The sequence below is a fragment of the Enhydra lutris genome, unplaced genomic scaffold (assembly GCF_002288905.1).
Source record: "Enhydra lutris kenyoni isolate GAN:26980312 unplaced genomic scaffold, ASM228890v2 scaffoldscaffold20, whole genome shotgun sequence".
Taxonomy (NCBI): Eukaryota; Metazoa; Chordata; class Mammalia; order Carnivora; family Mustelidae; genus Enhydra; species Enhydra lutris.
In genome coordinates, this window is record NW_019154104.1 from 1,868,832 (window position 1) to 1,896,069 (window position 27,238).

Below are 27,238 nucleotides of genomic sequence, written 5' to 3' on the forward strand. Positions count from 1 at the left end.
AAACAGGCTGATGTGCCCCATGAGGAGGGCTGGGGATAGCAGTCCACCTGAAGTCACCAGGGCCACTTCCCTTGAAGGCTAGGGAGGGAGACCTCCAGGTGGGTGGAGCAGTGGTCTCCATAGTAACACAGGTAAGTCAGTCCAGCATGCTGACCAGAGACGGCCACGCACCACAGGCAGGCAGCAGCTACCATTGCCATGTTTCCTGGATAAAGTCCTCCTTGGCCTCATTACCTTCCTGATTCATCTTGAAATTCTGAGCTCAGTGGTCCTAAGCTTTGACCTGTGTGCTATTTTGTCAAACTGACAGACTGAATGAGGCCTGTGTTCGTAGCATGGTAGGAGACAGATCCTGGGAGCCTCCCCTGGGAGCCCTGCCCTCCCTTCGGAGCCTGCCAGCTCCAGGGTCAATAGAGGGTCCTTTCAGATAAAGTCCGGGGGAGCCAGTTCCCCATTGGGCCACCTGGGGATTTTTCAGAGAGTCCCACCTTCCCAAGCCTGCAACTCAGCCTGCCCACACCCAGGTGGCTTTACCTGAGGAGACTGAGAAAAGCGATCATTATAACCAGGAAATGTGCCTTTGGAAAGAAAGCACAGGCCTCACAGAGCAAGAGTTTAGAAATGGCAACAGCCCGTCTGCAAACTCCTCCCAGCTCCCACAGTTTCCTCTAGGAAAGAAGCAAGCTCCTGGAATCCAGACTTGATTTTAAGGAGAAGAAAAAAAAAAAAAAAAGACAGGTAGAAAGTTCGCTGACCCGTCTTTCGCTCACTGCATAACTCCCCCTATAGAAGCCTACAAGGTGACACTGCTTCCACACTGGTCCCTTGAAGGGTCCAGTCATCCACCACCCCCGGCCCAGGAGGCCACAGAGGCCACGCAGGGAAGGCAGGCCTGAGGGACACACTCGCTGTGGTGAAGGCAAGTGAGACCCCTGAGGGTGGGACCGAGGCCTACCTTAGTTGTCCCACTTTCTAGTTTTCTAGAAATGATTTCTCCCGTGGCTACAAGAATTCCATCACTATGGGGGGATTTGGGAGAGAGGTACCAAGGACCACCAAGTCATAAAGACGCCTCAGAGGAAAGATTTGTTCTAGGGGAGGAAAGATTCATTGTCTGAGAGAAAGAGAAACCGAAGCCCCATCAGAGCACCGCCCTGAAGAGTGCTGGCCTCGGGTTCTCCCGGGCTCTCCCAGCAGGAGGAAATGGGCTGCTCTGGAACAGAGAGGAGGAACCAGACCACCCAGTCCTCTCTGATGTTAACAGAATTTACAAGAGATAAGGGACATAAGCACAAATATCTTTACCGGGCTGAGAAAGTATTTTATAACACTAGGCAAAAGGACTACTTCTAAACGCCAAAGGAAGACTTCTAGAAATTTGCATTTACCTTACCTTGGTTTATTTTTTCATGACTTACTTTAAGTTGTATTATCATACAGCTTAACACAGAACAATCTGTTTGGTTTCCTATGAGTGTTTTATTTTTTTTTTAATTTTTTAAGTGAGGGACTATTATTCTTGGAGTACTTAACAACTTAGCTATCCCACGTGAAGCGCAGCTATCCCAGGCCAGACTGCTGCTCTAAAAAGCAACATTGAATTCGCTGGTCCAGGTAGTGAATTAAGGTGGTGTCTCGTCTGTCATCCAAATGTGGCCAAATGACACACAATGGCTCTGCCACCCACAATCCACAGGGATTCACATGAATGCCACCAAAATGTCATCTGTGACCTTTTTCATCAAAAATGTCCCATATCTACCTAGAATTGTCCATTTCCTTCCTCCCATAGCTCAGCCCTTCCCTACATCTAAATCAGTACCCAGCCCCAGTGTCCCCACCAGCAGGGCCCGCAGGCAAAGGGGCTCAGCACGCTCCCAAGCTGCCATCTCTGGCTTCCCCTGGGGGACTCGCTCCAGGCAGTGGGAGAGACCTGGCCAGCAGGGCGAGCTCACTCTCCCCGCGCAGGCTGCACTGTCCCCCACACTGGGACTGCCTTCCCTACCCTTGCCACATCTTCACTTGAGGACCCCTACCCAACCCCGAAGACCCCCAAGCTCAAGGGCCTCCTGTTCAAGAAAGCGTCCGCATTATGCAGCCCTGCAGCCCCCTGGCCTGCCCCTCCCCTGCTCAAGTCTGCAGCAAAGTGGGCACTGACTACACTGCAGCCATCGTTGGCTTCTGGATGTCAGGGCTTCCCCTAGAGGGACCATGTATCCCTTGAAGGCAGGAATGGTGTTTCTTTCCCGTAGGAGATTCACAACGTGAAAAAAAGCAACCGAAGGGCCAGACAGATACAAACATCACCATTTACTCCTCAAAGTGCCCAGAAATACCTACAGCAGAGCCAGCCTGTGCCGTAGATTGTTATTTCTCATGGTCATTCCCAACAGACCATGAACTTTAAAGCACCAACTACATCAACAGAAGCTGTTGCTTTCTGTTGATTCTAAATCGACACGGGGGAAGAGGAGGGGAAAAGAAAACTGAGAAAGAATCAGAACCCAAACCATCATGTCAAACAGAAGTTGGTCCTCGTCCAACAAAGAAAACCAGTGATGTGCACTTGCACACCACATACCTGTATGGGTAGGCGGACCACAAGACTCGCGTGCGTGCATACACGTGTAGACACAAGCCTGCACACGAGGCACTCTGCTGCCTTTCTAGTTCCACCCTCCAAGGCTTGACAAGAGAAAGACAGTTGAGGGGATGGAGGGTACTGGGCATGGGTTTCAGGATCTGTCCCCGGACCGGCACGAGACATGGAAACGGTCAAGACAAGAAGAGTGTGTGGGTCTGGAAGAGCCCTCTTTCTTCCATAGGAGAGGGCGAAGTTTCCCCTCCCCCTGGCCTGCTTGGCTCTAAGCAGGTGCCTGAATCCTTGAAGTGTTTAGGGATGACTCTGGGTGAGGCTCTCGACCCCAGCCTTGAGAGGCACACCACCACCCTTGCCCCACTCCCAGCCCCACACTGGTGACCTTGTCCTTGAATGTGGACAAAAGGAGCGTGAAATGGTTGCAACAAGGATGAGAGGGAGGGAGGAGGGCATGGGGGAGGTGGCATGAGATCTGGGGGGAGGGGAGGAGCAGGCTGCTACATGCACACACACACGCTCTCGCACGCAAGCATGCACTCCCATCCGAGCATCATCATCAGCCAGGACACAGGGAAGGCCAGTGTCAGCAGGCATGAAGCCCAGGACAGAACCCTCAGAGGAGCCGGGGAGAGGGATGAGCTAGAAAGAGTTCTGGAAACCCTGCAGCAGAGTGCCCTCTAGCTATGGATGCAGGCAAGTGGGCCCTCTGTGGGTATCAGGGCCGGGGGGGAGGGGCCCGCAGAGCAAGTAGACAGATGCTGCTCACAGCCTGGCTGAAAGGTGGAGGGTCAGAGGGGCCAGAAGAAGTTGGCAAGACGCAGCAGCGGTGGTAGGACAGAGAGAAAGTGGAAGCAAGAGGCAGACCAGAAAAGAGGCTGGAAGGGGCTGGGGATCCTGGGAGGGCCAGGACACCTGTGAGGAAGCCTCCAAGCAGGACGGCTTTCCTGTCTCTGTGCCAAGAAGGCGAGGTCGGAAGGAAGGCAAGGAGGGTTCTGGGTGCCCACCCAGCCAGGGAACTGGGCTGCTGCTCGCCCATACGGTGCCTCTGCAGAATGGCTTAAAGGTGCTTCTTCCCAAGGCACTTCTAGCGGAAAACTATCATACCGGTATGTTAGAGCCTGTTTTTCCTGCCATCTGCAGGATTACTTCAATAACAAGTATTCAAATCCCGACGGTCTATGGGGCACCCATGCCTCCCCTGTGGTGCGTGCAGCTGCACCACGTCTACAGGGGAAGGCAGGGCAGATTTCTCCCTGCCCTGTCTGCTGGGTAACTTGAGAGGATGGTCCTGCCTAAGTGGGAAGGAGAGAAAACAAAGGGGTTTCTGAATGTTTCAGGGAGTAGTCAGGAAGCACAGCCAGGAGCTCCACCACTTGGGATAAGGGCTCTCTACTCGGGGTCCAGGGAAGGAGCTGAGACCACTATGGCCTCCACTAAGCCCAGCGTGTGTGGACAGAGACACAGGGGGCCAGCCAGAGGCTGGGGCTCCCAGGCACTTTCAGGTGTCCTGGCCAAGGTTCAGAGAGCACAAGAGGCAAGGGGCCTTCTCTAGTCCCTCCTGTCACTGCAGGGGCCACGGCCCCATCTGACCACTGCTGGAACACCCCGGGAGGACGGAAGAGGTGGGTGAAGGGTGGCAGGGAGAGTGGGCGAGGCCGAGGGAGAGCTCACCTTCTGCGCACCCAAGAAGGCGTGGCAGTGACATGAAACAATAGGTCACATGGCCTTCCCATCCGGCCTTAGCGTGCCTACACATCTGCACAGAGAAGGAGAAGAGGTTGAGAGGAGAAAGGGGAGCGGCAGCAGCACAGAATAAACCCAAACAGCCGTGGTTGACAGAGAGAATACAGGACGGTTGCAGAGACGGCAAATGAGGGAATGGGCAGAAAGAGGAGAAATGAGATGGTGGGAGGAGAGGGTCGGGGGGTGCAGGGCAGGGCAGAGCATAGGCTGAGACAGGGAAGGGGGGAAGAGAGCAGAGGGTAAGGCTGGGCAGAAGTGGGGGGAGCACCCCCATCATGCATATGGAGACAGGTCACTCGGACTCCATGCGGAGGGTGGGAAATTGGCCTAAGCACATCCACATGATGGGACAGGTCCACGGCCTGAAACCATGAAGGCCCAGCCTGTGGTCTGTAGTTGTGTTGACCTGCATGTTGTGTTTTCAGGGTCCTGCCTGTGAGAGGGGTCTAGGAGAGGAGACTCTGCTGCCTGAGCTAAGCCTAGTAACAAAAATATTCAAATCTTCAGTGTCTGTGGCATGAATGGTGCTCTTTAGTTGTGGTACCCTTGTGCAGTGCAGAACCTGCACAACTGGACTTTAAACTCAGGCCTCCCTGAGCAAAACTGAGCCAGGACATTTGAAGGGGCTCATAGCCGCCCACCTCCTCCTTCCTCCCCCACCCCACTCCAAGGGTTTGTGCTTATGTCTATGAATACAGAGCGTAGAGTGACCCCACATGTGGGTCCCAGGCAGGATACAGAAGGATATAAAAGGCACCAGGGTCCAAAAAAGCTGTGGATAGATTTGCTAAATCATGCCCGTGAATGGGAGAAAGGTGGGGGCTTCGTGACACCTTTGTAAAATAGGTCAGTGGAGACAGGAGATGCCTCCCCAGGGGAAGCCCCATAGCTCCATGAAAGCCTGTAGCTTCAACAAAGGTGGGCACAGAGGGGCTGCTGCCCACTGCGCCTTCCAGGCATCCAGAACCCCCAGCCTGATTTCACACATGCAGCTCTTCCTGCTCAAGCCAGCCCTCTGGGCCCCAGAAGGCAAGCTCTAGCCCAGTCTTCTCAGAGACTGCAGAGGAAGATGAGAGAAGGAGCAGAGATGCAGGGTAGGAGGCGCCGAGCAAGAACAGCACGCCACGTCACGCTGGCCCCAGGAGCTAACTCTACCAGAGAGACAGACCCTCCCGGGCCCCGCTGCCAGGAAGAGGTGGGCAGGGCGGGGGTGCATGGTTTGGGGCCTGGCATGAGGTGTGCTGTGCGAGGAAGGAGCAGGGGGCCCTGGGTACCTTCTGGGCTCCAGAGAAGGCATGGTAGAAGCTGGACACGTAAGTCATAATGGCTTTCTCATCCGGGCGGGCGGTTCCGACGATGTCTGGCAAGAAAAATCCGGAGTTAAAAGCCAGCTGGCGAACACATGATGCTCTTCGTGATGTGACGCGGGAAGAAGCTTACAGAACCTCTAAGTCTTCTATGCCCAGATGCTGAGCCTGAACCCTACCTGCTTCTGGCACCAGCCTCCACTTACAGGAACAGCAAAGGTAGTAGAGGGAGCAGAGAAACAGTGTCCCAAGGAAGCAAACAACAAACCCAGAATAAGGACCATCCCTGCTTCTGCAACAAATCCAACAACAGGAATAAAAAGGAACAGGACGGGTGGGTGCTACAGACAGGAAAAGGCAGAAGAAAGAGAACTACTAAATGCCACATGCAGACTTATTTGGATCCTGATTAAAACAAACCAACTCTCGAGAAAAATAATCAGGGAAATCTGATTTTGAATTGGGCAAGAGATATATCAAGGAATGACAGTCACCGTGCTAGGCATGAAATCTGCTTTAGGGCTGCAGAGAAAGAGATCCACATTTTTAAGGCATGTATTCTCAAGTATGTCGTGGTGAAATGCTGTGATGTCTGGGGTTTAAAACATTTCAACTACGAAAACCAAAGGGGGGAAAAGTGGCAAAATCTCACTGTGTCTTCGGGAGGAGGGGTATACGGAAGTTTATATACTGTTCTTCCTGGCTTTATTGATTTGAAAATGGTCCCAGACAATGTCACCAATGATCACCTCTCCCTCCTCGACTCCTAAGGGCCCAGGCAACTTTCTAAAAAGCCACTTGCTTTTCCATAAATGCTGGTTGTCCCCCTCCCTTTCCCCTACAAGTCAGGTGTGGCTTTAGACCCCAAATTCCTAACTACCCCTGCAAAGTACTCATCACTGAGAGCTCTGTGAATGCACATGTTAATAGACTTCTGTTTGCTTTTCTCTCATTAATCTGTCTTTTGGCCAGTCTAATTTACAGGATCCCACCCGGAGCACCTAAGGAGGTAGGGGAAAAGAGTTTTTCCCTCCCCTACAACAAGGAACACTGCTCCACCCCAGCACCCACTACCCCAGCTCCAAGACAGAGAACCATCCTCAGGCAGCTGAAGCCGATAAGCTAGCCTCCCCTTCAAACCACTAGGGAATGAGGAATCCCTCACAGGTAGGTCCCCCCACACCCCCACCGGGGTCCCCAGAGGAGGTCGCAGAACCAGGCCTCCCCACCTCCCACCTTGGGCCCCACCCGTCTTGGCCACCATTGGCCGGTGAGGGAAGAGCCACAGGCACAGAAGGAAACACCTTTTACCTTCAGCATCCAACATCTTGGGGATGTCCAGGTACTTCTCCGCCACATCGAAGGCTGTGTTCAGATTTGTGAGTGGGTCATCCTAGAGGAAGAAGAGGATGAAGGCATGGGGGGGGGGCCCGAGAAGTCTGGGTGATCAAAGACGGGAGCGCGGACAGGATGTCTCTGGCCCCCGGGGCTTGATCCCCAGGGCCCAGCTCTTGGGTGTGCACAAGGCTGGCTTCCCTCTAGAGCTTGCTGGGTGGGTGGTTAAGGGCCATTTTTCCTCCTCAAGCCTCAGTTTGTGAGAGAAAGAAGATGAAGCGTATTGGCCTGCAGCCCGAGAAAAAAACGGCTAAAAAGCGCCTGCCGAGAGCAGATCACTGGCCTGGGCGCCGCTCCTCTAGGCTTCTGGTTTCGGCTCTGCCGCTCAGCAGCCCAGCCTCAGTCTCCCCTCTACTATTCAAGAGTTGGACTAGGAGACCTCAAGCTGCTCCCTTTCCATGAAATTTGGCGGCTCCTTCAAACAGCCACAATGTGACTATCCTGACGTGGGCTACCATCTCCAGAACGCGAACTGGGGACTGAGAAAGCAGAGCCCCTGGGCACAGGGGGTGGGAACGCAAACTCGTGCAGCCGCTGGGCACACGGTGTGGGGGGACTCGGACCGCCACAGGACTCGCAACCCCACTTCTGGGGGTACAGCCCCAAGAACTGAAAGCAAGGATTCAAATCGCTATCTATACGCCCATATCCAAGGCAGCATCGTTCACAAAAGCCACGAGGCAAAAATGACACAACTGCCAGCTGCCGCATGAGCAGGCAAACCAATGTGGTGTCCCTATAATGGACTGGTCCCCCGCCTTCCGAAGGAAGGAGAGTCTGACACCTGCTACCACCTGGGTCAGCCTTGGAAACATTCGCTCAGGGAAATAAGCCAGACACAAATACTGTATGACTCACTTACACGAGGCATTCAGAGCAGTCAAGTTCACCGAGTCACAAATTAGGACAGTGGCTGCCAGGGGCCAAGGGCAACAGGGAGTGGGGCGTGACGGTGTCACGGTGCAGGGTCTCAGCTGTGCAGGACCAAGAGCACTGGAGACACGTCCCTGCCCCCGCCCTGAACACCTCAGCACGGCTCAAGTATTTATATCATCTATGCTTTGTGTTTTTATATACATTCCATTTTATGTTATGTATGTTTACCATAATTAAAAGAATTTTTTAACATGGGGGAAAAAAACCACCACACAGTGATGGGATTTCCTTGCTGGTCCTCCCATGCTATTTCCCGGTTCCCCAGACTAACCTACATACAGCAGCCTGGTTTTGTCAGCCCAGGACTCAGTGTCCCCATGTGCTAAGACGAGAATCACAAAGCTACAAAGAAATAAATACATTCACCCAGATGCTTTCAGGAAGAAACTGCTCAAAATAAGAGAAGGTAGAGTCCTCCTGGGAAAGTTTCTGATAGCTTCCAAAATGATTAAAAAAAACCAAAAACATAAACAATGCCAAGCAGTGGAAATCACTTCCATCCAGGGCCTTAGGCAGCCCTCGGGACCAGGCTACACCTGCTGGCCATGCTCAATTTCCACGGACAGCCAGGGTCCCATGCCCAGCTAAGACCACAATGGGAAGGAAGAGCTTCCCAGCCAGAGCCCCACTGCTCTCCGGCATCCAAACACCGCTTGGCTCCAGTAACCTGTGCTTTCTGGAAAGCATCCAGGGTTCAGTGCGACCAGGTCTGTGCTACGATCTGGGCTGGATTTTAATGATGCTACTGAATTAAAAAGAGGAGAGACAGACACAGTGATACAGTGAAAAGACAAGACACATGGGGGTGGGCAGCTGACCGGGCAGCAGACAAAGAGCCCTAGATTCTTACCTCCTGGAAGGCTAAGACCCTGTAGTCTGTGGCATGGGGGAAGGGACCGGACAGCCACTGTTAGCAGGGCCCCACTTTATACAGGGTGACAAACAGCTATGGATTAACTAACTGGCTGTCCCCTCAGCACACAGACACAGGGACAGACACATGTATGCCTATCGCCGAGGTGCAGCAGGTAAACAGTTAGAAGGTACGTGATGATGCCTTTGAAAAAAAAAAAAAATCATCACCTCTAGGGTTTCCCACCTCAGCTCTGTCTGATTCAGCCACACAGCTTTCAGGTAAATCAGGGGGTTCTCAATCTGATTGTCTTCCTCGCAAAGCAGCTGAGCTAGAGCACAGGGACCCTCCCACCCACTAAGATAGTGGCTTGGGAAGAGCTGAACCACTGACCAAAGACATGTGCAGGGCCAGGCTGTGGGCGAGGGGCGCCTGGGTGGCTCAGTCAGTTAAGTGTCTGCCTTTGGCTCAGGTCACGATCCCAGGGTCTTGGGATCGAGCCCCGTATCATGCTCCCTGCTCAGCCAGGAGTCTGCTTCTCCCTCTGCCCCTCCCCACTGCTTGTGCGCTCGCTCGCTTGCTCTTTCTCTGTCACTCACTCTCTACTAAATAAATAAAGCCATAAAAAAAAAAAAAAAGAAAGAAGGAAAGAAAGTGGGCCCGGGGCCCAGCCTCAGACTTTGGTCAGGCTTCGAGCGACCGGAGGAAACGGGAGTCTACCCCTTTCCTCCGCCACACCCTGGAAACTGAGGCCCTGACACCATCACAGAGTTGTCAGGGCAGCTCCCACACTGGCGACATCAAGCCTGGCCTCTGAGGCCACAAGCCACGTGGGGGTCTTCACCGAACACTGCGTTCTCCAAGTGTCAAGAATCAAGTGGAGAACAGGCATTCCTAGAAGCTGCCTTGTCAAGAGAACCACACAGGGACTGACACCATTCCAACCTGAGCTCCCGATCATCAGCTGGGGGTCGGGGGAGGGCTCCACAGGCGGCCTCTGGGCACCGGAATGGGCTCAGAGGAGAGCTGGTGAGTGAGTTCAGAGCGGTCCCGGACAGACTTCTCCAAGGTCTAGGCCAACCCGGACACCAGAACCACCTCGCGATTAAGAACAGCTCCCACCTCCCAATCTGCCTCTCAACCCATGCACAGGTTCAGGAAAACCCCCCGCAGCTTTGAGCCAAGAGCGTAAGTGAAACTGAGCAGCAGCTAAAGGAAATCCCCCAGCCAAACTTCAGCAGTGAGTCCGGCAGGAACGTGCGGGGGCTTCCCAGCAAGTCCTGGCCCTGGATGGGAGCAAACGCCTCTAACATACAACAGCTTCAATTACGGAAGCAACCTTCCGTGATTACTACATCCACTTTATAAACCCCGGAAAATAGAAGGGGAAAATGGCAGTGAGGATCCCATGACCCCAATAATGCCCTATGGTGGTTCCCATACGCTATGGGCTGTTCAGGTCAGCAAGGGCACGGTGCCGTGCTCACGGGACAGCCAAGTAGCCCTCACAGGAAAGAGGCTTTCCTCTTACTTCTACAGATTGTCTCTGGGGCCAGTCTAAGGGGAGTGACACCCCTGACCATGGCCATGGGCTCTCAGAAGAGGGCCCCGGTCCTGCCCTTCTATCCCCCCACTACCCAGGAGGGACCCAGCAGGAAGTCAGGTAGGCTCACGTACCTTCCGCAGCTTCCCGTAGTCAATCAGCTCAGGTCGGTGTCGGTGGATCAAGGCACAGAAGCCAAGGCCGTCCTTCCAGCTGCGCAAGGGAGAGAGAAGGTGGGGCAGGCCGGTGAGTGGGGCCAGGCACCACCCAAGGGGAAAGCTCTAAACCAGGACTGGAGGGGCCCACCTTTTTTCCAGAGATGAACACACAGTGCTTCAGAGCAGGAGTGACTTAAAACAGGATGGGAAGGACTATTTCTTCCTGCCACAATCCCAGGCCCTGGGGTCAAGATTCTGTGGGGCCTGGCAAGCTAAGACACCTACCGTATCCAACTCTACTCTCCACCCAGGTCTCTGTTGTTCCCCTGCCCCCCCCCCACATTCCCCATTCTGTTCCAGCACCCCAGGCTAGAACATTCTGGACACTCTCCTTGGGGAGGAAGATGGCATTGGAGGGTCTGTGGCACCACCCCCCCACCCCCCCGCCCCGCAGAAAGTAACTTCTTCCCCAAGGACCTCTGCTCTGTTCCAGAGCCGAGACTACCCCCAGCCAAAGGGGGCCGAGGAGTTTGGTGGGAAACAGTCCAGGTTCTGCAAGAGCCCCTCAGCCCCCAGCCACTGACCTTATGTGGAAGTTCTGGATGTTGACGTTCTTGTAGGGGGCTGTCTTTCTCTGACACCACAAGAGCAGCCCTTCCTTTGCAGAAGTCTCTGTGAGGAGGGGGACAACGGGTGCAGAGGTCAGTGGGCTGGCTCAGCACAGGCAGGGGTGTTGGCTCATGGGAACCCCACCGTGCCCACAGGGTCCACGCTTGTTCACATGAGGGGTCCATACAAAGACCCCAAGATTCCAACCCTGGGGCTACTAGGCCACTAAGTCTGTTTCCTCAACGAAGTTTGACAAGTTATTTGAGAAACAGAGAAGCAAGTGAGGCCGCTTTTACAAGCTAGCCACATAACACATTTAAATACCGATATAATGGCCTTCCAAGCTTTCAGAATATCTCCCCCATTATTCCCTTTAATTCAAAGACATGGAGCATTACAAAGTAAATCAGCAATCTGTGTCAGGTCTATGTCTGATCCGTCTATGAAAAGTCCCAGGATCTCTGGGGAGGGGTACTCCAGCCGTGCAGAGTGCACAGAGCCGTGTGTGGGGCAGAAGTGTTAGAATTATCTAAGAAGCTTCCTTGTATTTAATGCGTGGATGGACACCACTGCTGTGTGAAGCAGACCCGTGTCTGTAAGGTAAAGCAGGTAGGTGTCTGAGGGGACCCCAGGAGTTCCCAGCACAGACGGCAAACCACACTGCCCCCTTGTGCTCGCATCCATGAATTGCAGAAATGGTACCCGGCAGAGAGGGTTCATGGGTGATCTCATTTACTTTCAATTCACAAAATGGACTTTTAAATGACATGAAATGATTTCTGCAAAGATAGTATTTCAAGCACAAACAAACAATAAAAAAAAATCAGCAAAGCTAATGCTTCTCCTCAGCTCAAGCTCATCAGCTATTTTACAAGATTGAAATAACGACAATTTAACCAGAGCTGAGAAGGAATCAGTCCCCAAAGAATCAAAATGAGCTCATCAAGAAGGCAATTTGAAAATGGATTTATAGCCACCATCCCTAACAAGCTCCATGTTCGAAGTGACTACTGTGGACACCTTTTCAACTGCTTCAGCCCTAAATGTAGGCCTTCCCATGGTTGTAGCATCACATGTCAAACCAAAATTTCCATAAGAAAGCAATTTATTCTACATTCTTTCCATCAAAAGAATTACTTTGAATAAAAATCTACGATTCCTGGGTCATGAAAATGAATAAAAACATATTTTGTAAAGTTTATGTGTTTATTTATTTATTTTTTTTTTTTTTAAAGGAATCTCTGCACCCAGTGTGGGGCTCGAACTCACAAGCCCAAGATCACGAGACAGCATGCTCCACCAACTGAGCCAGCCAGGTGTCCCATGAATAAAAAATACTTTAAAAATATTATCTCCATCTCACCTGTTTAAAATTTGTTTTGGCATGTGTGTTTCGTGATACAAATATCAATATCTCAATATAATTTATTACAAAATAAATGTACACACATCAGATATAAAGCTCAAAAAATGCCAGTGTGGGACCCTAAGTTTAAGGAGATGGCAGCCCCAACCTAGAGAGGCCTCCTCTTAAAGATCTGTGAAGTGGCCACCAGAGGGAGCTATGGGAGCAAAGTGGAGGACCTAGGGTCCACCAGGAGCCCTGCTACATGGCCTCCCGGCTGCTAAGCTATTTCTCTGCCCTTTTGGATTTAACAACCCAAGAGCCAATACTTCCCCATGCACCCCTAGGCAGTCCCCAAGTGAGTAGGAGTCCCTGGGGCCAATGTGCCAGTGGAAACCAGCACCTGAACAGTTCTAGTTTCTCTACAGACCAAGAGGGATGACAGATGCCACCAATGGGCAAGAAACCCAGGAGGCAGCCCATGATTAGGCCCCCACTGAAGGGGGTCGGGGGTTCTCCACACTGAGCTCAGGGAGGAAGACGTGATGGTAAGGGTCAGGGAGAGGAAGGGGCTTGGGGACTAACAAAGCAAAGCAGGAGACCCACCTTCCACAGAGATGTCCTGGATGGCAAAACGGAGGATAATGGTCCAGATCATGCCCAGGGTCATTTTCACATTCCCATCCACGATTTCTACAGAAACGGCATTGGGACACGTTAGGATGGCTATTAGCTAGGGCAGAGTTAAAACTCCCGGAGTGCCCACATCACTGCGTGGACCACGTAGGAAATCAAAGACCACACAGCTCCACCTCTAGGGAAAAGAAGTTATGTTTTTAAAGTACCATCAGGTTATCACCAGTGCCAGGAGAGAAGCCTCCTTGGGGGTGACAGGGACACGAGATAGGTGTGATCCATTCCGGTGGGTGCATCACAGAAGGCAAGAGAGACGGACAGAGAAGAGGGACAGGTTTCTAAATCATCACAAATGTTCTGGCAACTCTGTGAGCCATCCACACCCAAAAAGCCAGTGCAGGCACAACCGAGAGGAATCGATCAAAAGGAATCAACCCCATGCCATTAGTTGGGCACCAAAGCATATTTTTAAAAAAATCAAACAACAACTTCAAGATCATAATTAAGAGATAATCCATTAAAAATTCAGTCTAAGCAACACTTCGAGACTTTTAAAAAATGCTATAAATTCTATGAAGTAATTTTTTTTCCTGTACCAGGCCCAGAGGCAGGGAATATAAACAGGAAAAAAAAAAAAAAAAAAAAAAAACCTGTCTTTAAGGAGCCTAAGACATGGAGCCACTTAACAGTCTTGGGAGCTGAACCTATGCCAATCAAATGTAGACTCCTTACCCTTACCTGTTTCCAAACCAGGAGACAGTAACCCAGCCCCACGGCAAGGTACTCAGCTAACCATCTGGCATCCAAGAAATATCTTATTTTTTCCAACCTAAAAAACTGACTGTAGGAAAACCCTAACAGAACCGGGAGAAGGGGTAACTTCCAGGAACTCCCAATATCCTGAGCCCACGTTCACTAGGGTCTTTCCCGCAGACCCTTTAAGCAAGAGTGAGTTCCACTAAGGAAATTACATTCTAAGATCTTATCATCTTCCTCAAAAGGGAGGGCAAAACCGTATGCCGCTGTAGACTCAGCAAGGGGCAGAGCATTGCTATCGATACCCGGGTGGGGGGGCAACTCTGCTGAGCCCACATCGGGGTGCCAAGGAGGAAGAGGGTTCACGTCGGGCAGTGGACAGCCTGTGACTCTTCCTGCTCACGAGGGCCTCACACAGCCCTCCCAGAGCCGCAGACACCAGTGGGCCACAGACCAGAGTCAGACTGCCTGGGTGAGAGATGGAAAACTGAGCAGCACACAACCACCTTCCTTAAGCAGTAAAACAGCCAGCTGGCACCGCGCAGAGCAGGCTGGGAGACGCGGTGAGGGTTACTCGGTGAAGAATCAGTCCTTCAAGACTTGGTTCTTATTTTTTTAACGATTTTTTATTTACTTATTTGACAGAGACACAGCGAGAGAGGGAACATAAGCAGGGGGAGTGGGAGAGGGAGAAGCAGACTCCCTGCCGGGCAGGGGAGCCCGATGCAGGACTCGATCCCAGGATCCTGAGATCATGACCTGAGCAAAAGGCAGATGCTTAATGACTAAGCCACCGGGCGCCCACAGATTTTTTTAAAAAACGCCCTTTCACTTGTGATTTCCAAAGGTTTCATAACGTTTAAAGGGTTGATATAAATTGATAAGGAAAAAGGTCTAAATTCACAATAAGCAAAAGACCTGAATAAATACTTCACAAAACACAAAATATAACCAATTTATACATATGTTCAATCTCTCTTGTAATTAAAGAAGATAACATTTTCCTAGCTATTAAATTAGCCACTTTAAAAAACAAGGAACACACACCTTCACATGGGTTGATGGTAAACAAGGCTACCTACCACACTGTGGATACAAGTGTAAACTGGTGTGAAAAAACACTTTCTGGGGTGCCCGGGTGGCACACGCAGTTTAGCATTCGACTTGTGGTTTCGGCTCAGGTTGTGATCTCTGCGTCATGAGATCGAGCCCCGTGTCAGGCTCCATGTTCAGCACCGAGTCTGCTCTAGATTCTCTCTCCCTCTGCCCCTCCCACCCATGCATGCTCCAGTGCTCGCTCGCTCTCTCTCTCTCAAATAAATAAAATCTTTTTTTTTGAAGATTTTATTTATTTATTTGAGAGAGAGAGAGATCACAAGTAGGCAGAGAAGCAGGCAGAGAGAGGGGGAAGCAGGCTCCCCGCCGAGCAGAGAGCCCGATGCGGGGCTCAATCCCAGGACCCTGGGATCCTGACCCGAGCCAAAGGCAGAGGCTTTAACCCACTGAGCCATCCAGGCGCCCCTCAAATAAATAAATCTTTAAAAACAAAAACAAAAACAAAAGCAAAAACACACTGTCTGGAAAATAATTTGGCAATAGGATCAAGCACCCTGAAGTTGTTCAACTTCCTGACAGTGAACTCTCCCTCTAGGAATCTATGCCTAGCCAACGGTCGGACACGCAGCATAAGGCTGCTGTATGACAGGGCCTGTTGTAGGGTCATTTCTTGTGGCCCGAAGTTGGAAAGCAGAAATACACCCAGTACAAGGTGCGATGGAGTAAATGCCCTCCCTGCCCGTCACCATCTGCTCAGGACCTCCACGGCTTCCCACCTGCCTCAGAGTCCACGCCCATGACCAGTGGGGCCCTGACAGCACCCCCCCAAGGTCACATGGCCTCCCCACAGCTCTCTCCTCCCCAGATATCCACGAGACTTGTCCCGCACCTCCCTCCATCTCCACTTCATCTTCTCCTGGAAACCTCCCTCCTGTACTTCCTGCTGGATTCTTCTTCACCTGACGTGTGTGTGTGTGTGTGTGTGTGTGTGTGTGTGTGTGTGTGTGTGTGTGTGTGTAATTTTCTCTCTCTCCCCTTCCAGACCCTAAGCTCCATGAGGGGAACAATTTTTCCATTCTGCATCACTGCTTAGAGCCCAGCAGAGGGAGTGCCAGGCACAGAGAAAGCCCCCCATCAACATCTATTGAATGAATGAATGAATGAATGAATGAGCGAGCACTGGAGGGCATGACCCACATGTGGGTGAACAGGCAGAGGTTACCCAGGCCCGTGGCTGGGAGATCATAGACACACTCGGGCTCCTCCAGGGCAGGACCCAGGTCTGGAACAGAGCACCGCTGTGCTCAACCATGAACACAGCCACTAAGAATTACCTTCACGAGTTTTTAATGACCTGGAGAAATCTTCACGATATGGAAAGTGGAAAAAGCAAGTGTGAAATTTCATGGACAGTGTTTTCAACACGGGGGATTATTTTTTCAACATCTAGAAGAGGCTCAGGTGGCGAGGTCTTGACCTTTCCGAGGGCAGAGGCTGCAGCACTGGCCCCCTGCCTCTACCCCATCCCATGGCTCCCCCCGCACCCAACCTGTGAAGGTCAAACACCTGGGCCTCCTATGGCCTCAAGTGCAGTGCCCTCCCAGCACTAAGGGAGACAAGAGTGGCTTCTTTTTTGCCCACTTATTCCTCCCTCCCTTCCCCAGAAACCCCCAGGGATTTCTGCTCACTGAAGTCTCACTCATACCATATCCTGCAGGACAGAGGAGAGCCAAGTACAGGCAAAAAGAGTGGGCTGACACCCCCTACAGCACCCCAGCCTCAGGGCCCGCTGCCTCCCTATCCCACCCCCAGAGCGTAGCCCCTGCCCCCCCACCCCAAGGGTCCCCAGAACAAATCCTTTTCCCAGGCATCTGTGGGTCTGGATCACGGATGCCCAACTCACCAGCAGCCTTATGTCAGGGGGCTGCCAGGAAAGCGGGGTCTCAAAAGAGGGTCCCAAGGCCACACTGGGCCCTGGGGACAAAACGTGGTGACAGACGAAACTGTCTGCTGTGGGTATAGGAAGAAGGGGGAGCCATGTTTCTGCCGTTCCTGGTCTATAGCCCGCCACAAGGCGTTCACACCCTGCACTGACCCCCTGCCCCCACCCTATGGAGGCAGCCCCCCCGTGCATGACTCAGATGGTAGAATGAAGACATTCCACATGACAGAAACTAGACCGCCAGGGGTCACCGGCTCCCAGACCCACGCTACGCTTCACCCCCAGCACAGGTGACCCATCATCAAGACCACGCCCAGGCTCCTGGCACCCAAAGCCATCAGGCCTTCCCTGCCCAAAGATCTTCAGATAAAAAATCCTTCTGGTCCTCTCACAGGGTTAAATACCAACCACTCATCTAGGTCAAGTCTCAAGTCCACGAAGTCTAGACATTCTAAATCAAGTGTATCCTAAATCAAGGATCTATTCTAATCCCACCTGGACATATGGAAATCCCTTGCTTTCTGCCTCCGTGCAAACACCTTCGGGGACAGGGACCAGAGGCCCCTCCAGAGTACCCATTCCATTCCTAGAGGGCCACCTGGGCCTGGGTCTTCCCATCAGGGGCTCACCAGAGTCTGGTCCTGCACCTTATGATAATCTTTTAAAGGTCTGGGGTCTCGCCCATGATGGGCCTGCCCCCGTCAGCCCAGGATGCACCCCTCCCACCCAGACCCCCACGAGTGCTCACTCCGGGGATCGGCTCCACTGTGTTTTATGTTAGTCTATAGCAATAAACCGCATTTCATTAAAATAAACACACCCCATTTGTGGCCTCATCCAGTTTCCTGGCATGGCAGGGCAGATGTCCTAGCACATGATCTTAGTGCTCAGTTTGAAACAGGAGAGGTGATTTCAATGTAGAAGGCTCGGCCTACAGCAAGGAATCCCTAGGGCAGTGAGGAGGTCAGGATTATCTCATTTTAAAGAAGCCTTTCAAAATCTTCAGAGAAGCGAGGCCCGTGTGAAACAAATCAGAAATCACGGCCAGCTTGGTTGACTTCCTGGAAGGTCAAAGGCACCGGATGGAGTTTATGCCCGGGTCTGTCTTTGCTCCTCGCCCTCTGCCGGGACAGGCACAGCCAAGCGGACCCAGCCCTCCGTAGCTGAGGACAAGCACACAGTAAAGTCCTGCCCTCGGCCCCCACATGCCGTGTCTGCAGCGATGAAAGGAGGCTCAGATCTCAGCTCTGGAGCCCAAACTCCCGGGTTCAATCTGGCTCTGCCCCACAGAAGGAGTCTACCCACAGCCTGTGCTCAGCCACGCCACCGGCTTCCACCCCAGCAACTCTTCTCAGTCTCAGCTGCCGGGATTACACAATGTGGTTGATGATGCCCACCCTACAGGCCTGCTCACAGGCAGAAAGGGAGAGCCCAGGCAAAGCATCCTCTCTAGCCAAAGAGCTGGGAGCAAGTGCTCTTCTCTCCCATCTTCCCCTTTCCTCCTCCCCTTCAGACCTTTTTAATTTTAAATTTAAATTTTTTATTTTTTTTAAAGGGTAGAAATATTGCTCAGAGTTTAAAAAATAAAAACAGAAACAAAACAAAACAAAACAAAACCTGTTAGGTAGCTGTTTTTCTTTCTAAAAATCTGGATTTCTGGCTTCTTTTGAAAAAAGATGGAAAGCTCTTGCCATGATGGACCTGTATCACCCCCCATAGCAACAAACAATCAGACCTGCCTGGCAGGTGCCCCGCTTAGAAGGAAGGACATGCTTTCCCCAGTTCTCCAGAATCCCCACTCATTCCTACCATCACCCCAGCTCTCCCTTACACATCCTTTTCTGCCCTGCCCCGGGGGACATGTAAGCTTACACCAGACCAGCCGAGCGCCGTCTTCTGGTTTCCCAGCCCTGCTTCATGGAAACTCTTTCTGCCAAGTCTTTAATCTTCCCTAATAGAGCAAACTACTCTTTCAAGAAGAGACTATGTTTCCACTCACAAAACAAATACCCCGCTAGGTGTGAGTCCTTCGAACATCTCCTGAGCACCTGCTGTGCGCACCACACAGACGCAGAAGACACGGACTTTGCTTCACAGCCGAGGGTGTGCTGGGACACACGGGGTGGCACCCACGACCGCTCAAACGTGAGCCCAAGTCCCCAGGAGGCTGGGCTTGGCGAAATTGTTCTGCAAAAGCCTGATAGGAAATATTTTCAGCTCTGCAGGCCATACGGTCTCTGTCACAACTTTTCTGCCAACGGTAGCAGGAGAGCAGACAAAGAGAAATGTAAACAGACAGGTGTGGCTGGGTTCCAGCATGTACCAAAACCCGTGTCGGCCGGATTTGAGACCGCGGACTGTGGTTTGCCGATACCGTGCTAAAATTCGCCTTTGATGTAGCAATATAAAATCCCTCCATTTCTAGAAAGGAAGGGGGGGGCGGGTAGAGCTTAAGACCCCTCCCACCAGAGAAGAGACGTGCTCCTCTGGTTTACTCTTCAAGAGGGGGGTCGGGGGGGATAGGGGGTGATTTCTCCGACACAGACCTGGTCTCAACTCTGGCTTTGCCACTTAGAGACACTGGGACCTTCAGTAAGTTACTTCATTTCATTAGGCATCTGGTTCCTTGTCATCCAATGAGGGTAACGATGAGAGCCACCAGGGAGGCCATGTGAGGGATCAGTGAGATCGTCTCTCCAGCCCAGAACCCACCAGGGCGCGAGTGCTTGGGCATTCACAGCCACGCGCGCATGTCAAATGGTGAATGAATGGATGGAAATGCTTCCCAGCTTTAGATTTCTGGTGCTGCACAGCAGGTGCCCAGGGAGTCCTGGATGAATCCACCAGGCGCAGTGCTGACACAGCCTGCCTACGGTGTTCCATTCTCCTCCACCCTCCCCAAATCCTTCCAGAACACCACAGTGCACACCGAAACTGCACTGCCTCTTTTAAACCATTAAGAACAAACGAATAACAATATATATGGAGCTTTTAAAAAAAACTGTTTTCAAGTGAAAGAAAAAGAGTCAAGAAGCTAATCTATAGCAAAATGCTATTAGGAATGTTCCTGAAGGCTTCTGGACATCAGTCTTCCCCACAGACCCCTGGGAAGACCTCCACCCAGCCCGTGTCTGACACTCTCCAGGCAACAGAATTCTCTGCCTCGGGCAGCAGAGCGCAGGCAGGCCCGTGGGTGAGGGAGGTGGCGCTCCACTCTCACAGGATCTCAAGGCACCAGGATTCGGCTGGGGGTGGGAGGGATCCAGGTCAGGACCAGGGAGCAGGCCCGTGGTTTTCCAGGGGGCAGAGCCGATGTGGGGGGTGCCGAGATTGGACGGCAAGTGTAGCCGTTACATGAAGAATCCGCAGGTTGACCAGATGGAGGTGCTGGCTGCCCCCACTTCCCAATGCACCCAGCAGCGTGGGAACCCAGGAGTCAGGGGAGAAAAGGCTAAGAGAACAGGGAGCAGAAAATCAGGCTCTGCCGAGCAGCCAGACGGCAGGCCTCACTCACCTTCGGCTCCAATGGACACGAGCTTGACCCCCTTGCTGGCTATGAAATCCAGGGCCTTGTTGACGTTGGAGATCTTGTGCACTCTCATCTTGCCTCTCTCCGGCTTGGCCAAGCGCTCCCCTGCATGCAGATCAAGAGGGAGGGCAGGGAGGGTCAAGTGCTGCTTCCTGGGAGCAAGGCTGCTCTCATGACACTCTCGCCCACGAGCAAGGGGCCCCCTCGCAGGGAGTGACAGGGAGAGTCGACCCTGCCTCTTTCCTGCCACTTCTCAGACCTCAGTGCTTACCCCCACCCAACTGATCTGTATTAAGCCCCTATGTCTGGGACCTGGCAGGCGCTAGGAATACAGGGGTGAACAAAACAATTCCCTGCCTTTGCACACTTCTGGACCAGGAGGAGACAGAGCTTCAACAGAGAAATACACAAATACGTGCAAACGAACAAACACCAAGAAGGATAAATGCCTAAAAAGAACATGCAGAGGAGGACAGGTGGGGCATGAAGGAGTTGTCGAATAGTCAGGAAAGGCCTCTGAGTGGGAGCGCAGCTGCGCTGCGACAGCAGGCAGTGATGATCAAAGCAGAAGAACAGCACATGCAAAGGCCCCGAACCCCTTCTAGTCTATACTGCTTGGTCTGGGAAGATGTGTGGGCACTTTAGAATATTCTGAAAAAGTCCCCTAGTGTTCACAGAGAGCTTCCCACGGTGTTCCTCTCTCGCTCAAGAACCACTGCCTCCTGTGGGCATCCTTGGCTCAGCTCCAAGCCAACTCCCCACCCTCAGTCCACCCCCTCCCCCAACGCAGGTTCCAGGGTCAGAAGCTGCAGGGAAAGAGCTGGTTCTCCGAACACCCCATTAAGAGCACTTTCAGCTCAGAAAAGAGGCATTCAGGGACCTCTTTAAACTAAAACTCAAAATTAAAATGTGCAATATGCATGCCCATACCAGGGAAGGACACATAGCTTTAGAGTCTCTAAAAGTCCAGGGATCCCAGGAGGCTGGGTACTGTCCCAGAGCCCGAAACTCAGGACCAGTGCACCTGCCACGGTCTGCAGCCCTACCCAGCCGCAATCCCCTCCCCGCCACACCCAGGACATTAGCAGCCTCGCCAAGAGAGCTCAAGGAGCTGGGCAGCCACAATGTGGGAGCAGCACTTCTCCAGGGGGCCTCCCAGGCCCCCTCCACCCCAGCTTCTGGAGAACAGACTTCCTGCCACAGATGTGATTAGGCCTGGCAGCTCCCAAGGAAGCACAGCTGGGTTTTAATGATTAAATTAAGACCTTCCACTTGCAGCTCTCCCAAGGCTGTGGCCCCTGCTCAGCCTCCGAAGCGAGGTACCCCATCATCCCCCTAGGCAGACGAAATGCCCCAGGGACTCCCTCCCATTGGAGGGATGAGGCAACGCCGCATCCCGCCCCCCGTCCTGAAGCTCTCCTGCTGAAGCCCTAGCCCTCAGGTCCTGCCAAGCCTGGGCTCCCCAGCCAGCCCCCAAGCTGTGTACCCTGGCTGGAACAGGACTTCTCCATCGGGACAGTGAAGGCAGCGAGGCCAGCAGTTCTCGCAATTCCAATGCCCAGCCCCCTTCCCCTGCCTCCTAATTTTGGAAATTAGGTGGTCTGGGGTGTGCCTAGGACTTTGCATGTGGACAAGCACTCCTGCAGATTCTGGCGGGGGTGGTCTGGGGATGCTCCTCAGAAGACCACTGGGGGCACCAGCCCCTTCCTTCTGTCCTTCTACTCACCTCACAATGCTCAAGGGAGAAAATGCAATGCCTCAGTGACTCAATGTTCCCCACCCCAAGGAAAGAGAGAACCCCGGTTCACAGACGTGCACAGGTCCCCTTGGGCACAGGCCCACCTGTTCCGTGGGGAATATGTGGCTAGTCCTGCAGAAAAGTCCAGCACAGGGCATCTGGTCACTCTAATATTTGCCGACCATCACACACATGCCAAGCACCGTTCTGAGCACTTGGGACACAGAGATGAGACCATCCCTGCCCCCAAGCAGCTGAGAGTGGGATGCGGAAAAGCACAAATGGGCCAAAAATGATCATACCGTGGGCAAACGAACATGACAGAGGAATGACAAGAGGAATGAACAGGGTGTGACAGGAGCCCAGAGCTCCTGTCACTCCTGAGGACAGCCACTCATTTGGGGAAAGCCTTCCTGGAAGAAAACCCTGAGCTGAGCCGGGAAGAATGAAAAAGAACAACACCAGGTTTGTGTAAACTAAGAAATGTTAGAAGAGGAGAGAGGGGAGAACACTCAGAAAGGCAGTTGGAGGAGAACAGTATGGTGGTTCCTAAAAAAATTAAACCTAGAATTACCATATGATCCAACAATTCCATTTCTGGGTATTTACCCCAGAGAACTGAAAGCAGGGCTCAAACAGATATCCGTACACCCCAGTTCACAGCAGTGTTAGTCTTAAGAGCCAAAAGGTAGAAGCAGTTCCAGTGTGCACCGGAAGATGAATGGGTACACAGAACGCGGTGTGTATGTACAGCGCAATGTTAGCCTCAAAAAGGAAGGAGAGCGGGACACATGGACGAACCTGGAAGACATTACAATGAAATAAGCCACAGAAAGACATACACTGTCTGATTCCACTAATACAAGGTGCCGAGAACAGTCACAGAAACTAAGACAAGGGTGACTGCTGGGGCTCAAGGGAGAAGGGAGCGGGGGGGTGGGGGGGCGGTGTTTGATGGGCTTGGGGTCTCCATGTGGGGTGACGGAGAAGTCGCAGATGGATGCTGTTGTGTCTGCACAACAAAGGGACTTACAAAATAGTCCAGGAAATTGAAAATGTTTATAACACTCAATTTTCTGTTTCATAGGTTGTACCGCACACACACAATCCCCCCTCCCCATCTCCATTCTCCCACACACAAATTTCACCTGCAGGAAGATATTTAAAAGTTCTGGGGAACAAGATGGCTGGAGCTTGTGCAGAAGCACAGAGGGCAGAGAGCCCGTCCCTGGTGAGGACTGCGCGTCTTTTGGGGTGACAGAGGGTCTGAGGTCTGATACCTTTTTGGGAAGTTAGCTGAAAATGAAACAGGTGCCAGCTCACAAAGGATCCTGCGAGCTACGTGAAGGAATGTGGGCTGCAGGCTTCGAGCCCTGGGGAGGCACTGAAGGGCTCTGAGCAAGAGACAGCGAGACCTTATTTGGGCCTGAGCCGGCCCCTCGGGCTGCCATGCAGAGGATGGACTGCGGTGGGGAAGGAGCTGGGAGGGGTCCAAGGCCTCTGCGGATCATCTAGGTGAGAGCTGGCAAGGCCCACACTGACACCACATGGCAGAGGTTAAAAGGCTAACAGAAGAAGGAAATAGAAGGAATGGAACTTGAATGCCAAGTTGGAAAGCAAAGCAAAAGAAGCGTTGTCTCAGAGCTCTACATTAGGTTTGGGAGAAGAAGACGGAGAATATAGGAAAGAGGTCTGTCGGGGCCAAGGGTAGTCCGCATAGTCTTGGGCACACTGAGGGGATGCTGGGGGGACATCTGGGTGGAGATGGGGCCTGAGGGAAAAGGCTGGACTGAAACCAGGTCTGAGCGTCACTGATACTGAGGTAGAAGGTAAAGTGAGAGAGTAGCTTAAGTTTACCCAGCGTATAAACCCAGGCGAGAATGTTGGAACCACCAACCTTGAAGGCATGGTGGAGGAAAGGTATTCCTAAGAAGGCAGAGGACTACATTCAAGGGGAGCTGTCTCTCCAGATTTCTGGACATCCAAATTCTTCACTGGGGGCCAGATAAGGGAGTGGGATCATCTGGACAGAGGTGGAGAGGTACTAGTAGAGCCAAGGTTTGAAGATGGTCAGCCATGGTGGACCTTCTTTCTTCTTGCAAATGAGGGTCCTGAGGCACGTGGATGGCCGGCAGCAGAGCCAGGACCAAACCCAGTCTCCTAGTCTGAATTCACACACAGCGACCCCAGCTTCTTCCAAGAGACCCAGGGCTCACCACGAGCAAAGGCAGAGCAGAAGCTGACGTGTCAAGGCAGCATCCCCCCACCGTGGCCGAACCCAGCAGGCAAGCACCTCACCCTCAGCCAGGGTGGCCCCCCTCACCTGAGATGACCTCCAGCAGCAGCATGAGCTTCAGTCCATCCCGGAAGTCCTCCTCGATGTTCTCGATCTGCGTCCCTGCCTTGCGGAGGTGGGAGTTGCACCATGCCGTGAACGTCTAGGCAAAAGGAAGACGAGCAAGGGGTCAGGCTCTCCACTCATCCCAGAGTCTCTGAGGCTTCACAGGGGCCTTGGTGGGTCCCGGGCCCCGCCTACCACGCCCTCTCCAGGCGCCGTGTGGATGATATGGGCGGGCAACCCTGGGACGGACCCTCCTTTGCGGCCTCTCCATGCACTGTTAGAAGGGCTGGCCACTGACCTCTTAGGGTCTTAGACTTAGTTTCCATCCTCACAGTTACACGGCAGAATACCCCAGGGGAGGCATAGTGAGCCTTAATTAATTATCAGGGCAAATGAGTTGAATAAATCTTTGTCCACTTGGCAGCTGGCTAAGGAAAGAATTAGTGAGTCTTGTTGGGTTCACAGTTCACAGACGATGTCAGGACAAGGAGAGAAAGGGGAGGACCCCAATGTGCCCATGTGTGTATGTGTCTGTCTGTCTGGCGTCAGGGTGTGAGGCACCTCCAGCTGCAAAGGTGTGAGGAAGAATTCCAGAAGGGACTCTGAGGAGACTAAATGAAAGCCCATCTATATTGTGATTTTCCAGTCTGCGCGCAGGGGTTGCGGTGGGGGCAGGGGGGCAGGGGAGAGCAGCAACACTGAAGCAGCCCAGGACCAACCAAGCAGTCCCTCAAGGACAGCGCCACCTCGTGGCTCCCACAAGGAACAGGCTGACCCCAGGAACAGAGACAGAAGCAGGTGCTTCCATTTCCCAAGCCCGCCTAAAACTGGGGCAGGGTCTCTCCCCAGAAAGAAGAGCTCTCCAGCTTCAGATGCAATCTACTTCTTGGCAGCTCCAGAATTCTATGCACCAAACGGCATCCTCAACAACACAGGGTCTCAAGTCCCCATGTCCAGCCCCCCACCGCCCCCAGCAGCGCCAGTCAGCTCCCCTCCCACCCGCCCTGCAAAACTTTAATGGTGAGCGGTGTGTTACTCAACCAGTAGCAGGCACACCAGAACCACCCCTCCTCCTCAGAAAGGTCACCAGACTCATGACCCCCTTCCCCCACCACTTCCTCTTGCCCTTGGGGGGGAACAAAGGGAAGTGGCAAGGAACAGGCCGAAGAGAGGAATGGCACCCCAGTGATCGTGAGCAGAAAAGAAACGGCTGCTCGGGTTTATGAGCAAGAGCTGCAGAGCTAGTGAGCAAGAAGGAGGGACGGTGTCAGTCCACGCAGGTGGGGAGGAGGAGGCAGCGCAACGACACCCCAAAGTCCAAGTCTTCATCTTTAAATCACACCTCATGAGGCGACTTCTCTCTCCCTACAAATGCTACTCCACTCTGTGCCAGTCAGCTCCCACAATGGAGAAGAGGCTTGTGGGTGCTATCCAAAAGCTTTGGGAAGCCTGATACACAGATGAGGGTGAGCAGGGATATATTCTGACCCTCAGGCTGGAATGTCCTCCACGCCATGCTTGGCTAGCTCACACTCATCTTCCAAGATCAGGCTCAGCGATCACCTCCTCCCGGAAGCCTTCCTGACAGCCCACCGCCACACCTGGTTTGGGGGCATAGAGCCCAAAGCATCCTGCACCCACGCCATCATTGCCCCTATCCCAGTGCACGGTCATTGCCTGGCCACTTGTCGGAGAGGGTGTGGCCTCAATGCTCTGCCTAGAGTTCCAGAGCACAGGGTCAGGGACACATCAGTGACCAAAAGAGCAAAAACCCCTGCTCAGCAAAAACTCCCTGTGCAGTGGACATTCCAGACAATGTAAAAACTGGACAGCTGGGTGAAGGAGCATGGTGAAGGAGCCTTGCAAAGCTGGAGGGATGGGGGGGGGGACAGTTCTAGAAGACCCAGATGCACCTGTGAATGATGCCGGGAGGTATCTGGGCAGTGGGCTGTTGGGCCAAACAGCGCCCTCGGGGACCCTCCAGAAGCGTAAGACCACCCAGAGGAGGTCTGTTTACTGGGTGCCCTGCCCCTAGTGTTGGCACCGTGACCTGGCAGGAGACTAGGGGGTACTTAGCCTTTTTCATTTTGTTAAAATTTTTTTGTTGTAAAACATATTAGAGAACTTTGTCATCTTGAAGAGAATTTATCTTGTGGTTCCATATCCTCTCCCAGCTGTGACCTGTCCACATACTCCCACCCCGGGTGTCATCACGATAGGTATGCGGGGGGAGGGCAGCTTCTTCTCATCTACCACCATCTGGAATTTCCACCGCGCTTTGCTCTCACCTCCCTTCCAGGCCCACACTCAGCCTCTGCCCCGGGGTTTCCTACAGACTCCAGGGGAAGTGCCCCTCCCCCCAGCAGGGGACAATTTCGGGTCCAATGTGGCCAAGGTCCTGGTGGGAATCACCCGCACTGGCCACAGCTGGGGGCCCTGAGATCTGTTTATCGCTCAGCTGTGGAGAGGGGTTGGGGATGAGAGGAAGAAGAGGCTGGTTTTGAAAAAAAAAAAAAAAAAAATACTGCTTTTGCAAGAGGAAAATGCTGTTGAAAGCAGCCGACCCCATTTCCTGGGGAAGCCAGGCTCAGAGCTCTGGGAGACAGAAATGCACCTGTGTTTGCTCATGGCTCCCACACAAAGCCCTGGTTCTGAGGCCTCTGGAGCTGCGCGCCACTGGGAGACCCTCAGTGTCCCATCCCGGGCCCCACAGGTGACTGCCTTGAAGGGGCACCTGAAGGAAAGTTCCACC

General features: G+C 52.8%; 1 protein-coding gene across 4 annotated transcripts in view; it reads right to left on the reverse strand.

Moving 5' to 3' along the window:
- Window positions 1-27,238, reverse strand: part of LOC111148595 (actinin alpha 1) — a 98,152-nt gene that overhangs the window by 19,012 nt on the left and 51,902 nt on the right. For all 4 annotated transcript variants that reach the window (XM_022505296.1, XM_022505295.1, XM_022505294.1 and 1 more), the window contains exons 2-8: window positions 24,469-24,583; window positions 20,393-20,512; window positions 13,095-13,181; window positions 11,119-11,206; window positions 10,511-10,589; window positions 6,961-7,042; window positions 5,617-5,702 (exon numbers count right to left, since the gene is read on the reverse strand). In XM_022505296.1, the coding sequence (XP_022361004.1) occupies window positions 5,617-5,702; window positions 6,961-7,042; window positions 10,511-10,589; window positions 11,119-11,206; window positions 13,095-13,181; window positions 20,393-20,512; window positions 24,469-24,493 (567 nt within the window). In that variant the 5' untranslated portion in view covers window positions 24,494-24,583. The remainder of the gene's footprint in view (window positions 1-5,616; window positions 5,703-6,960; window positions 7,043-10,510; window positions 10,590-11,118; window positions 11,207-13,094; window positions 13,182-20,392; window positions 20,513-24,468; window positions 24,584-27,238) is intronic.